Below are 15,000 nucleotides of genomic sequence, written 5' to 3' on the forward strand. Positions count from 1 at the left end.
AGGGAGAGAGGGAGGGATGGAGAGAGGGGCGGCCAGGATTAGAGTCAGCCACAGAGACACACAACACCAATTACATCTGATGGGAACAGCAGGTCCAGAGGCCCGGACAGGTCCACACCCGAGCCCGACCAGCACCCTGCCCTCCCGGGCCAGCCCCCTGCCCCACGCCCTGACCACCAGACCCAGGGATCAAGCACCTACTGCAGGGGACCCTATTCAGATTACCTGGCCTCAGAACAGGCTGTAAGAGATCCTGACTCCAAAAGGGATATATATATATATAAATATATATAGAGAGAGAGAGAGAGAGAGAGAGAGAGAGTGGAAAAGAGTGGGAGAGAGAGAGTGAGTGAGAAAGAGAGAGAGATAGACAGAGTGAGTGGGAAAGAGAGAGAGAGGGAAGGAGAGAGGGAGGGAGAGAGAGAGGGAGGGAGAGAGTGGGTGAGAGATAGCAGGAGAGAGAGAGAGAGAGAGAAAGAAAGAGAGCGGGTAAGAGGGCGAGAGGGTAAGCGAGCAAAAGAGAGAAAGAGGGAGAGCGGGAGAAAGAAGAGGAGAGAGAGAGAGAGCAATAAAGTCGAGGTAGGGAGAGGGAGAGATAGAGAGAGAGCAAAAGAGAGGGAGATAGATGGAGAGATATGGCAGCGGGCCCCTCCCCCACAGAAGAAGCTCTAAACAGGGCTATTCTCTCCTGAGCCCTCTCTTTATGACCCATGACTGAAGCCATTCCCATGTTACTGACAGTGAGGGTCAAAGGTCACGGAGTAACAAACGCAATGCCTTAACAAGATTATCAGAGCAAGCTCTTCTCATGGGTCTCCCTGTCCCACTCCAAAGAGGACCTAGAAGAATAGAGGTTTAGAGATAATCCAACCTCTTGGTTTTCGTGTGTGTTCGTGTGTGTGTGTGTGTGTGTGTGTGTGTGTGTGTGTGTGTGTGTGTGTGTAGAGGGAGATGTGTTCTCTATGTGTGCCTGGGAGGTTGGGGGTGGGGTCTGGGTGTGTATGATACAGAGAGGATGTTCAGCTCGACATCTGTCTACGCTCGAAGGCAGGAGGCCAGATTTAATCAACTGAGGTTAAAAATCCGTCTAATCAAGGTTGCTTTATGGCCATAAACCGCAGAGGTCACGTGCACAAGCGCACGATCTTATCAAGCCACGTAAACATCACAGAAACACAGACATCCCCGGCTTCGGCCAGAAGAGTTCCCCTGGACATACACATTCTTATCAGAGCCTCTTGACCCCCCCTGCCAACGCAGCAGAGGAGAGCTGGCCAGTGACTGACCCTCTTCCTCCTCCTCTTCCTCCTCCTACCTTTCGCGCTGGAGGCCTTGGGCGTGCGGTGGGAGGTCCAGGCCGACTGCTCGCCCCAGCCCACGCTAGTGGCGGCGGAGACCCGGAGGAGGTAGATGGTGTCGGGCTGCAGGCCCTCCAGGAGGTGGTGGGTCCGCTCGCCGGGCAGCTCCAGGGGCGTGACGGTCTGGTCGGCGCTGGTCCGGTAGGACAGGCGGTAGGCGGAGACCTGCCCTCGGCTCAGCTTGGCGGGGAGAGGCTGCCATGACACCTGGATGTCCGTGGGGCTGCGGCTGGTCAGGCTGAGCTCGGGGGCGCGGAGCGGCACTGGAGAGGAGGGGGAGGGGGAGCGGTCAGGTTAAGAACCGGGCCCGGTACGGTCACCACTCACTCCCTGAGGATTATCTGGAGCCGCTACGGCCCGGTCAAGGCGGAACAGCTCGTTCATTTCATCAGGCTGTTCACAGTTACCCCTGTAGAGGCGCTACACTCGGAGAAAGAGTTTTTTTTTAGTTGTCCCTTTAGGGGAGCCTTCTGAGAAACACTTCAAGGACCTTTTTTAGTTCCTGGCAGAACCTTTTATTGGTGAAATGGTTTGAGCTGGAACCGTCGCTTGATGAAATAGTACCACCTGAGGGCAAAACGGGCTTTCAAAAGGGTTTTTTAGACGGTTCCCTTACCAGGACAAATGGAGAACCCCAAAATGGTTGTAGGAAGCAACTTTTTTTCTGAGGGTAGATAACGGTCAGAGGAAAGGAAGGGTCTTACAGTACTGATCTCTGACTATCATCCAGACTGGTGTGTAACCTGCAGGAAGGCCTCCCATCGAACCCTTTCCTATTAATCTGTCACCTCTTAACTGAGCCCTGGTCTGACCTGTGAGCAGCAGTAGCCTGCATAACACCATGTAAAGCAACATGTAATAACACCATGTAATAACACCAGGTAATAACACCATGTAATAACCGGAGCTACATCGAACAAACATGGCTGCCTCTGACCCTCAGCCAAGACCATTAGCAAATGAGGCTCGACTGATTTCAGAATCACTACAGGGGTGCGCACCCACACACATACCCACAGTACACACACCTACATAGTATAAGCTACACACACCTACTCAGTACACACACACACACAGGTCTAAGATAATTATCATGATTCCTGAAGCACTGACCGGCCGACATGTAGAATGATTAGCTGCAGTGAAACAGCAGGGTGAGCTCCCTGGGCTTCCCCTCAACACGCTGAGCTGCTGACCACTACTACACCAACACTATATCACATCCCGCCTTGAATTGGGTGTGAAGATTCTGCAAAAGTCAGGGACCTGCTTGTTATCTTGCTCTCGTCTACCTGACTGTCTTGTTCGTCGGTGTCAGCTTTTCTCATTCAGGAAAAACAACAGACTTATCTGGAAAATTGAGAACAGAAATGTGTCTGTCTCTTTCATAGAATAGCACAGAACATGGAGGGCTGCACTAGGACACGGTATTTACCCTGCCTACAGAAAGAAAGTATATTGAAAGTGCATTGGGCAGAAATATATTATATAACAAAATTTGGATGCTTCTCTTGAAGATTTCCCCCTCTGCTTTTGTGGCCGCCGCAGCAGATCGTTACCAGAGGAGTCACTGCTTATGAGCTCAGCTCTGCTCTGGCTTCAGGCTGCTATCCATCCCAATTCCACCTCATCACAGCGTTGCTTTTTATTTGTCATGGGCTGGTATTTATTACTGCACATCCCCTGTATCTCCCTCAGTACCTCGTATCTCCCTCAGAACCCTGTATCTCCCTCAGTGCCCTGTATCTCCCTCAGAACCCTGTATCTCCCTCAGAACCCTGTATCTCCCTCAGAACCCTGTATCTCCCTCAGTGCCTCGTATCTCCCTCAGAACCCTGTATCTCCCTCAGAACCCTGTATCTCCCTCAGAACCCTATATCTCCCTCAGTACCCTGTATCTCCCTCAGAACCCTGTATCTCCCTCAGAACCCTGTATCTCCCTCAGAACCCTGTATCTCCCTCAGTACCCTGTATCTCCCTCAGAACCATGTATCTCCCTCAGTGCCCTGTATCTCCCTCAGAACCCTGTATCTCCCTCAGTACCCTGTATCTCCCTCAGAACCCTGTATCTCCCAGGTCCTGCGCTGTGTGTGTGTGTGTGTGTGTGTGTAGGGGCCCTAGAGCCCCCAGCCTCACCATCCTCCAGGGTGTGCTGGAACACGTGGTCGGACATGCGGCTGGCCCCCATGGGCATGTACGCCACCACGTAGAACGTGTAGTTCCTCGCCGGCTCCAGGTCATCAATGATGTAACGGGTCGTGTCGTTGCCGATGACGACCTGATATTCCTCATTGTTCAGGCCTAAAACAAGAAGAAGAAGGAGATGGTCAAAACAGGATACAGCAAGATTCTGGGATGTCAAATGTCATGAACACCCACTACTGTGTAGGCGGGTAGATGGTGTACTATCACATATAGAGATGGATTAAACCACAACAAACTGACTAGGAGTTTAGGTGATCAGGTGACTCGGTCTGAACACGTCCAATACTAAAGAGTACATCCACACACATTCATTCTGGCAGCATTGGCAGACAGCTCTCCTCAGCTCTCGTATTCACTTTGGACGCTCCAAGTAGGCAGTTAGGAAACGATCACATTTCATTCCAAAACTCCTTAGAACTGTCTGGGCTGTTGTGTGTGTTCAGGGTGGTCAGGTGCTACAGGCTGTAAAATGGGGACTGCATATAAAAGGGCGTACTATACAGTACATATTGAGTATAAAGAAAAGTTTTGACCTCCCAATTTCATCCTTTAACATTTCTTGCCATCACAAAGGGTAATTACAACCTAATCACTCACAGGAGCTCTTCGTACACAGCAACCCCGTGGCCCCCAGGAACTCAGTATAAAACATGTGTCATCTCCATCAAACCTGGTTCCAACTCCTCTAACTGACACTCATCAACACTGCTGGAGACAAATTCCACCATCCCCCCCCCACCCTGGTAGCCATGGCTCATACAGTAACGTCTTAATGAACTCCCATTAGGAAAGTCCCACAAAAGACTTCCTTGTAGCCTGGCTGTGCGGCGTCGTCTGGCCTGATTTCTGACCTGGTAAACAAGCTCCTTGAGGGTAAACAGGCAGGGCCTTGTCCCTCGGCCTGAAAGGCCTGGAAACTTCCCTGAAAAGCCCTAGAAAGCCTCTGCTCCCGGCGTCCCATAGGCCTCACCGACGCAGCTCTGCTGGATTAGCACACTACAACACAGCCTAATTAGCAGCTCCTTTGGTTAGGGCCTCCGTTAGGCCCTCAGGTGCAGAAGGCGCTGTCGTTGTCACTCCTGTCAATCTCAACACACTGCCGTTCTCCGCAACCGGACAGAATGTGTCACTAAATCTTAACCAAGTGCACCAAATCCTTGACAGGTGCCAGTTATTCAATGAGTAAAAAAGGAGAGATTTTCAAACCACTGTTGTTTGACTTCCTCGTCCTTCCATGGTCCGGCAGGTGTTCCTATTGCTGCCGGGGTTTCCCTACCGCTACCCTCCACAAAGGAATTCAATAGTCTGTACTTTAACACAGCGCCTGAATGAGCCAGCTCAAATGTCTGCTGAATCGTCTCTACTGTTTGAATGTGACTCTTGTTGCTTCTTTGTCAACAGTACAGCTTCCCAGGGAAGCTAAAGGTCCAGGAGCCGTTACCAGGCCACTACACTGCTGCCCTTGTCTTCAACATGAACTCCCTCTCTCCCCTACATCCCACCCAATGAAGGTGGATCCTGCTCTATTCAAGCCCGTCTACAGCGAGCCGTTGGTGAGCGCGGTCCTGGCGATGGCCGGTCCTGTTAAAGCCCCCTCTACAAAGCGCTCTTCTGGGGACGCCCAGTTGTGTTTGTATAAAGTAAGCTTTTGCTCTAACTCCAGTGGAGTAATCATTCTCTTCCCTTGACCCCTTGACCCCTTGGCCCCCTGCCCAGTAACACACTATTAACAACAGATGGTCAATCTCCCACATTCCGTTTAGGGGGCAAGGAGGAAGTGGAGGAGCGTTCAGGACTCTAAACAGAGTTAACTGTTAACTCCTGGATCTGAGGGACGCAGATATACACACTGCAGAGAGCTGGAGAGGTCGGTGTATTAGAGGGTGAAAAGGTTTTAAGATAATGGCGTGTAGGTATAGAGGGCATGGCGTCTGAACCCGTGGAGAGGCACTAGATAGAATATAATATCGTCCTATCGGACGTTTCCCATTACAATCTCACCTTCGGCCTTCATGTAGTGGACGGAGTAGGCGATGACCTTGTCGGAGTTGTACAGCGGCCTCTCCCAGGCCAGCAGGATGGCGGAGCTGGACACCGTGTCGCCGCGGACGTTCCTGGGAGCGCTGGGCCGGTCCTCTGACATCACCACGATGAGGCGCGCCATGGTCAGCACCGAGCCCAGCTCGTTCTCCGCCTGGCACTGGTAGATGGCATCATCCTCAGGGATGATCTGGTTGATCACCAGTTTGCTGTGGGAGACACACACACACAGATGGGGATATTTACCTCAGCGCCTTAGTGCCTCATCAGGCCCACTCACCAATGGCCAGCCAGCCGTTTAACTATCATCCCCTCTCAAGAGAAAACGCTTTAACAAGCTCAGGCAGCCGACCAAGTGGAGGGAGGAAATTAGGGGGAAATCAACTAAAACGCCATTACCACCGCAGTAAATTATTCAGCCTGCCTTCCACTGTTGGAACGGGCCGATGAATCTTTAATGGCGGCCGAGTTTCCAGTCAACAAATAAAGACTATTAAACGGGTGCCTGTGGGGCAAAGGAATTAAGCTTCCTGTTTCTATGATCCCTCCCACACTGGGGGAGGCGGGGCTTAAACATAAATAGGATCATCCTGCTAATAAACAGATGAGAGAGAGAGAGAGAGGCCGAGACCAGCAGGGGAGGAGAGTTAGCTGCTACAGTGTATGTGTGCTGTATGTGTGTGTGTGTGTGTGTGTGTGTGTGTGTGTGTGTGTGTGGTGTGTGTGTGTGTGTGTGTGTGCGTGCGTGTGTGTGTGTGTGTGTGTGCGTGTGTGTGTGCGTGTGCGCCAGCCCGGACAGACCTGTTGTACATCTTGATGCGTCCGTTGGAGTGGACCTTCTCCCCGTTCTTCAGCCAGGTGATGTGTGGCGGGGGCACGCCCTCGGCCCGGCACACGAAGCGGGCAGTACCGGCGCGCGGACGGGTCAGGCTCTCCGGCCACTCCACCAGAGAGGGCGGGGCTGGAGAGAAGAGAGAGACAAGCGGACGGGGAGATAGCGTTCGGCACGTTAGAAACAACGAACTCGCAGGTGAAATTGTCACGGCATCACCGAGTGCACTTCTAGCGGCCCCGTTCGGGTTCCGGCGCTTGCTAGCGCCCGGACACTGCGGCTCCTCACCTAGCACGGTGATGTTGGCGGCGGCGATGGTGTAGTTGCGCGTCCCCGGCGTGGTGGCCCGGCACACGTACACGCCCCCGTGCTGAGGCTTGACGTCGGAGATGATGAGGTTGCCGTTGCCCAGGACCTTGCTGTTGATGTCGATGGGCCGGCTGTCCGCCCGGCTCCACGACACCAGGGGGCGGGGCATGCCCGTGGCCAGGCACTCCAGGATGGCGCTCTGGTGCAGCGACACAGTGGCGTTCTGGGGCCCGGCGATGATGCGCGGCCGCTGGGGAAGGCGGGGCCCGGGGGCTGCGGGAAGCAGGGAGGGAGGGACTTAATCAGTACGCATCCCCTAGTATACATCTCCTAGTATACAACCCCTAGTATACATCCCCTAGTATACATCTCCTAGTATACAACCCCTAGTATACATCCCCTAGTTTACATCTCCTAGTATACATCTCCTAGTATACATCTCCTAGTATACATCTCCTAGTATACAACCCCTAGTATACATCCCCTAGTATACATCCCCTAGTTTACATCTCCTAGTATACATCTCCTAGTATACATCTCCTAGTATACATCCCCTAGTTTACATCTCCTAGTATACATCCCCTAGTATACATCTCCTAGTATACATCCCCTAGTTTACATCTCCTAGTATACATCCCCTAGTATACATCCCCTAGTATACATCCCCTAGTATACATCTCCTAGTATACATCCCCTAGTATACCTCCCCTAGTATACATCTCCTAGTATACATCTCCTAGTATACATCCCCTAGTATACATCCCTTAGTATACATCCCCTAGTATACATCCCCTAGTATACATCTCCTAGTATACAACCCCTAGTATACATCTCCTAGTATACATCTCCTAGTATACATCCCCTAGTATACATCTCCTAGTATACATCCCCTAGTATACATCTCCTAGTATACATCTCCTAGTATACAACCCCTAGTATACATCTCACCTGAAAGATGTGATGTTCTGTCCCAACAGGTGATCTAATAGGCTATATGCACAACTCCAGTACTTCCTCAAATGCTTCTCTATTTCCTGTCCTACATTATTGGATTAATCACTTCATCCAATAGTGTAGGACAGGAAATAGAGAAGCATGTCTAATTTCAGGAAGTACTGGAGTTGTGCATATAGCCTATTACTATGTCTAAAACCAGCCCACAGTAAATCTCTAACAAGACTTGACCTTCTTCATACTCTATGCCGAGACACATTCGGCGAATGAAAGTGAACGGGGTGTCGGATTTCTCCCAGAACCCACCTGGGGTGACGGTGAGGGTGGCTTCTGTGCTCCGCCGGCGGTTGGCGATGTTGGTGGCCACGCAGCGGTAGCTCCCGGCGTCCGCCCGCTGCACGCCATGGATCTGCAGCACGCCGCCAGGCAACACGGTGATTCTGAACACAAAGACGCAAACGTCATCATCATCATGATCTCCACCTGGATCAGGATCTTTAGTACGTAATCAAATACACATTCTTGAATCATCAGTTATTTTTTGTTGTAAATTGTTTACAGTGAACCTGTGACCTGTGATTCTCTCCTTTCTTTCTTTCTTTCTTTCTTTCTTTCTTTCTTTCTTTCTTTCTTTCTTTCTTTCTTTCTTTCTTTCTTTCTTTCTTTCTTTCTTTCTTTCTTTCTTTCTTTCTCTCTCTCTCTCTCTCTACCTATCTAGACTACCAATACATATGCCTCTCACAGTGTTATCAACTGTAACTCACTGATGGTTACATTGTTATAGAGTGTAATAAACAACAACACTATGTTCAGACTCCTCCTCAGCCCGGAGAGATGAATGAGTTTTGGTGAGCACCAGACGGTAGACCTTACACCGTAGTTGCCAGGGTTAACATACCTTTCCGTTGCCAGGGGCAGCGTGACCCGGTTGAGCTCCCAAGTTATGATTGGTGTGGGGCTGCCGGTGACCCTGCAGGTGAACCTGGCGACGGAACCCTCCGTAACCACCTGAGAGGATGGCTGGATTGTGAAGGGGGAGATACCTGCAGGACCAAACACCAAGCAGTCAGTCACATGGTGGGAGGTGAACAGGAAACAGTCAGTCACATGGTGGGAGGTGAACAGGAAACAGTCAGTCACATGGTGGGAGGTGAACAGGAAACAGTCAGACACATGTTCGGAGGTGAACAGGAAACAGTCAGTCACATGGTGGGAGGTGAACAGGAAACAGTCAGTCACATGGTGGGAGGTGAACAGGAAACAGTCAGTCACATGGTGGGAGGTGAACAGGAAACAGTCAGTCACATGGTGGGAGGTGAACAGGAAACAGTCAGTCACATGGTGGGAGGTGAACAGGAAACAGTCAGTCACATGGTGGGAGGTGAACAGGAAACAGTCAGTCACATGGTGGGCGATGAACAGGAAACAGTCAGTCACATGGTGGGGGATGAACAGAAAACAGTCAGTCACATGGTGGCTAGCACAGGACCCTGTGAAAATACAGTATGTGACTAATACTGTATTTTCACACAAGCTGGATCTTTCGCCCCGATCATCATCATTATCATCATCATCACTATAATCAACGTTAACATGGACCTGATAACCCCCCAGCAGCTCATCCTGGTGATGTTAAGGTTGAACGTATTTCCATCAACCTAATCTTCTGTATCACCGCACTTGGGGACACTCTTCAGTCAAAACTGAAATCAATGGCGCTCATGGAAATAGGGTGTTCCACTGAGCCCCCAGACATATTCCATCAATATCTCCTGCTGCTGCCTCTTCAGAATAACTCAACCATAATCTCACCAAAGCCCCACTCTGCAGGGACCACCACACCTCAACACCTGGAGTTCAACACTTGCTTGTAGTTCTGTCCAGTTAAAACCCACCTGAATACCGTATAGTGCTGAGGTTGAACAGTTATTAGGTGGAGTGTTAACAACAAGTTGACAACAAGTCAACCACAAGCGGTGGTGTACTACACGTTTGTGATGTGTAACTGACACTGTTGTACTGATGTTTTTGTGCACACCGTTATTCAATAAAAACATATGAACACAAGTCAACCACAAGCACCACAAGCCCTTCCCTTCCAAGACTGGGTGTGACCCGGTCTGGTCCGGCGCTGACCCAGCTCAGAGGATGATCTGGGTGTGACCCAGTCTGGTCCGGTCCTGACCCAGCTCAGAGGGTGACCTGGGTGTGACCCAGTCTGGTCCGGCGCTGACCCAGCTCAGAGGGTGATCTGGGTGTGACCCAGTCTGGTCCGGTCCTGACCCAGCTCAGAGGGTGATCTGGGTGTGACCCGGTCTGGTCCGGTCCTGACCCAGCTCAGAGGGTGACCTGGAGCTCCTGATAAACGGACCCTTTGCCCTCATATCTGATTCAGCTGTTCTCGTTTTTTCAAACGGCACGACCACATCTGAGTATTATCTCCGATCTAGTTTCAGCTCTTATCTCCAGCCTGGCTCCAGTCCTTTCCCTCTCCACCCCCCCCCTCCTCCTCTCCTCTCCTCTCCTCTCCTCTCCTCTCCTCTCCTCTCCTCTCCTCTCCTCTCCTCTCCTCTCCTCTCCTCTCCTCCCCTCTCCTCTCCTCTCCTCTCCTCTCCTCTCCTCTCCTCTCCTCTCCTCTCCTCCTCTCCACTCCTCCTCTCCTCTCCTCTCCTCTGACCCACCTGGTGACAGCTCTATCTGTCTGGAGAGCATTACCACTCTGATCCTACATCAGAGACTAGAGAACATCTCTCTTCTCAGCATAGTCTGGTTGTGTGTGTGTGTGTGTGTGTGTGTGTGTGTGTGTGTGTGTGTGTGTGTGTGTGCCAGCCTGCAGAAGACAACAATGTACCTTTTAGTTACAAAACAGCCTTAACTTAAATAATAAATATATATATATATATATATCAGCTAGTGGACCACATTTGCTTAGGTTACATCCCTCAAACCCGAGACCATTCAATGTGTCTGTATCTGACTTTGAACTTCTTTCAAAATACTGTAGACCAAATCTAGTCCTCAGTAGATGAGCCCATGTTGAGGAGGGAGGGGAGCTCATCCACTGCGTTGGGCATCACTGATCCCCCCCCCCCCCTCTGTGGTTGGTAGAGTCCATCAGTGGAAGGTGATCTCGTAGGGGAGGGCTGTCCTCTGACAGGACCGCTGAAAGGCAGGCGGGAACCAAAGAGGCTTCAGACCAACAGACGAGAGGCCAAACTCTCTCAGACACACAGTATGTTGCTCTGTCCTCACCACAACTCCTATCTCCTCTACTCACCTCTACCCCTGCCTCTCTCCCACCCCCCCCTCACCACAACTCCTATCTCCTCTACTCACCTCTACCCCTGCCTCTCTCCCACCCCCCCCCCTCACCACAACTCCTATCTCCTCTACTCACCTCTACCCCTGCCTCTCTCCCACCCCCCCCCCCTCACCACAACTCCTATCTCCTCTACTCACCTCTACCCCTGCCTCTCTCCCACCCCCCCCTCACCACAACTCCTATCTCCTCTACTCACCTCTACCCCTGCCTCTCTCCCACCCCCCCCTCACCACAACTCCTATCTCCTCTACTCACCTCTACCCCTGCCTCTCTCCCACCCCCCCCCCTCACCACAACTCCTATCTCCTCTACTCACCTCTACCCCTGCCTCTCTCCCACCCCCCCCCTCACCACAACTCCTATCTCCTCTACTCACCTCTACCCCTGCCTCTCTCCCACCCCCCCCTCCCCACAACTCCTATCTCCTCTACTCACCTCTACCCCTGCCTCTCTCCCACACCCCCCTCACCACAACTCCTATCTCCTCTACTCACCTCTACCCCTGCCTCTCTCCCACCCCCCCCCCTCACCACAACTCCTATCTCCTCTACTCACCTCTACCCCTGCCTCTCTCCCACCCCCCCCCCCTCACCACAACTCCTATCTCCTCTACTCACCTCTACCCCTGCCTCTCTCCCCCCCCCCCCCCCCTCACCACAACTCCTATCTCCTCTACTCACCTCTACCCCTGCCTCTCTCCCCCCCCCCCCCCCCCTCACCACAACTCCTATCTCCTCTACTCACCTCTACCCCTGCCTCTCTCCCACCCCCCCCCCCCTCACCACAACTCCTATCTCCTCTACTCACCTCTACCCCTGCCTCTCTCCCACACCCCCCCCTCACCACAACTCCTATCTCCTCTACTCACCTCTACCCCTGCCTCTCTCCCACCCCCCCCCCACTAAAACGTCACACAAACCAATCTGATTTCCCAACCTAATCCAATTTAGAGTGAGTGGATTACTGACGGCAGAGATACCTGTTACCTAAACTGTCTCCCTGAGTAGGGACAGGAGATACCCGTTACCTAAACTGTCTCCCTGCGTAGGGACAGGAGATACCTGTTACCTAAACTGTCTCCCTGCGTAGGGACTAGATACCTGTTACCTAAACTGTCTCCCTGAGTAGGGACAGGAGATACCTGTTACCTAAACTGTCTCCCTGAGCAGGGACAGGAGATACCTGTTACCTAAACTGTCTCCCTGCGTAGGGACAGGAGATACCTGTTACCTAAACTGTCTCCCTGCGTAGGGACAGGAGATACCTGTTACCTAAACTGTCTCCCTGCGTAGGGACAGGAGATACCTGTTACCTAAACTGTCTCCCTGCACAGGGACAGGAGATACCTGTTACCTAAACTGTCTCCCTGCGTAGGGACAGGAGATACCTGTTACCTAAACTGTCTCCCTGCGTAGGGACAGGAGATACCTGTTACCTAAACTGTCTCCCTGCGTAGGGACAGGAGATACCTGTTACCTAAACTGTCTCCCTGCGTAGGGACAGGAGATACCTGTTACCTAAACTGTCTCCCTGCGTAGGGACTAGATACCTGTTACCTAAACTGTCTCCCTGCGTAGGGACAGGAGATACCTGTTACCTAAACTGTCTCCCTGCACAGGGACAGGAGATACCTGTTACCTAAACTGTCTCCCTGAGTAGGGACAGGAGATACCTGTTACCTAAACTGTCTCCCTGCGTAGGGACTAGATACCTGTTACCTAAACTGTCTCCCTGAGTAGGGACAGGAGATACCTGTTACCTAAACTGTCTCCCTGCGTAGGGACAGGAGATACCTGTTACCTAAACTGTCTCCCTGCGTAGGGACAGGAGATACCTGTTACCTAAACTGTCTCCCTGAGCAGGGACAGGAGATACCTGTTACCTAAACTGTCTCCCTGCGTAGGGACAGGAGATACCTGTTACCTAAACTGTCTCCCTGCGTAGGGACAGGAGATACCTGTTACCTAAACTGTCTCCCTGCGTAGGGACAGGAGATACCTGTTACCTAAACTGTCTCCCTGCACAGGGACAGGAGATACCTGTTACCTAAACTGTCTCCCTGAGCAGGGACAGGAGATACCTGTTACCTAAACTGTCTCCCTGCGTAGGGACAGGAGATACCTGTTACCTAAACTGTCTCCCTGCACAGGGACAGGAGATACCTGTTACCTAAACTGTCTCCCTGCGTAGGGACAGGAGATACCTGTTACCTAAACTGTCTCCCTGCGTAGGGACAGGAGATACCTGTTACCTAAACTGTCTCCCTGCGTAGGGACAAGAGATACCTGTTACCTAAACTGTCTCCCTGAGCAGGGACAGGAGATACCTGTTACCTAAACTGTCTCCCTGCGTAGGGACAGGAGATACCTGTTACCTAAACTGTCTCCCTGAGTAGGGACAGGAGATACCTGTTACCTAAACTGTCTCCCTGAGTAGGGACAGGAGATACCTGTTACCTAAACTGTCTCCCTGCGTAGGGACAGGAGATACCTGTTATCTAAACCATGTTCCAAGCAAGGATTTCAATCTAGATTTTGATATAATTGTTCCCTGCCATGTTTTCTCCTTTTCCAACACTAGGCAGTAAAAGCCCCTGAAAGCCATAAAGGTCACCCCCCCCACCCACACTCAGATAAAGAAGCTTCAGGTCGATAATTTGTTGAAAGAAATCAATGCCCTTGCAGCCCTTGATACAGACGTCCATATAAATCACATTTGAGGAAGGACTGAGATAAATACAATCTGTAGGGAAAAAGCCCCTGGCCTGATGGCATCAACGTCATTATCATAAACAAATCAGATCCCCTCTGGCTCCTGGGCCCCCGATCAGCCCACAGACAGATACACCAGCAACCATCCCCGAACAGTTCCAATTCAAATAAGCGAAATCTGCTCAAACCCCTTCACAGTAGTGCGCTCGTCCATACAGAGGGAATGGATGGCTCGCGTGCTGTTTCTCAAGATGCAAAGCGCACCACTTTAGTCATGTGTAAACAAACAGACCGCGGTGCTCTTTGACCTCCCGGCGCACACATCCCTGTCTGCTGGAGTCGGAGGGGAAGGGGGGTCACCACTCACAGATGAAGAGACAAGGTATCTCTCTGTCCCTCTCCCCTAGGCTCAGTTATCTGGCCCAGTCCAACAATGGGACCCTTCCCCAGTGTTTACCCTCCGAACCCCCCCTCCACATTCTTCACCAAACAAGAGGAAGAAACCACAGAGGACATGGCAACCCTACAGCAACACAGGGCTGACCAGGGAGAGAGAACACAGAGAGAGAACACAGAGAACAGGAGAGAGAGAACACACAGAGAACAGAGAGAACAGGAGAGAGAACACAGAGAGAGAACACAGAGAGAGAACACACAGAGAAAAGGAGAGAGAGAACACAGAGAGAACACAGAGAACAGAGAGAGAACAGAGAGAACAAGAGAGAGAGAACAGAGAGGGAGAGAGAGAGAACAGGAGAGAGAGAGAGAACAGAGAGGAGAACACAGAGAGAGAACAGGAGAGAGAACAGGAGAGAGAGAACAGAGAGGGAGAGAGAGAACACAGAGAGAGGATTAGAGAGAGAACAGGAGAGAGAGAGAGAACAGAGAGAGAACAGGAGAGAGAGAACAGAGAAAAAGAGAGAGAAAACAGGAGAGAAAACAGAGAGAGAGAACAGGAGAGAGAAAGAGAGAGAGTAGATGAGAAAAACAAGAGAGAGCAGATTACACGGGGGCTCAGATTTTAAGCGGGGCAGATCCGGGCCGGGTAAAAGGTTCACGCTCTCTGATTGAACAGCTGTTGCCTGTGACATCAGAAGAGGCTGGTCAGCGCCTCACAACGCCTGAATAATTCAAAATTAGCGCCTTCTTTGATGCTGTTTACCCCCGTATCCCGTTACGTCTTCATCAGATCAGATCTCAGCCCCTATCAAGCCAATAACAACATTCAGCTGAGCTCACGGCCGCCAACCCTCGAGGTGGGCGTCGTCC

General features: G+C 51.5%; 1 protein-coding gene across 1 annotated transcript in view; it reads right to left on the minus strand.

The window, feature by feature from the left end:
- Positions 1-15,000, minus strand: part of prtga (protogenin homolog a (Gallus gallus)) — a gene marked incomplete at both ends in the record, with an annotated part of 40,647 nt that overhangs the window by 12,857 nt on the left and 12,790 nt on the right. The window contains 7 exons of the mRNA XM_084437303.1: positions 1,316-1,621; positions 3,495-3,659; positions 5,565-5,812; positions 6,405-6,564; positions 6,724-7,017; positions 8,005-8,138; positions 8,597-8,741. Of these exons, the coding sequence (XP_084293429.1) occupies positions 1,316-1,621; positions 3,495-3,659; positions 5,565-5,812; positions 6,405-6,564; positions 6,724-7,017; positions 8,005-8,138; positions 8,597-8,741 (1,452 nt within the window). The remainder of the gene's footprint in view (positions 1-1,315; positions 1,622-3,494; positions 3,660-5,564; positions 5,813-6,404; positions 6,565-6,723; positions 7,018-8,004; positions 8,139-8,596; positions 8,742-15,000) is intronic.

Source organism: Borostomias antarcticus (genome assembly GCF_949987555.1).
Source record: "Borostomias antarcticus genome assembly, chromosome: 4".
Lineage (NCBI taxonomy): Eukaryota > Metazoa > Chordata > Actinopteri > Stomiiformes > Stomiidae > Borostomias > Borostomias antarcticus.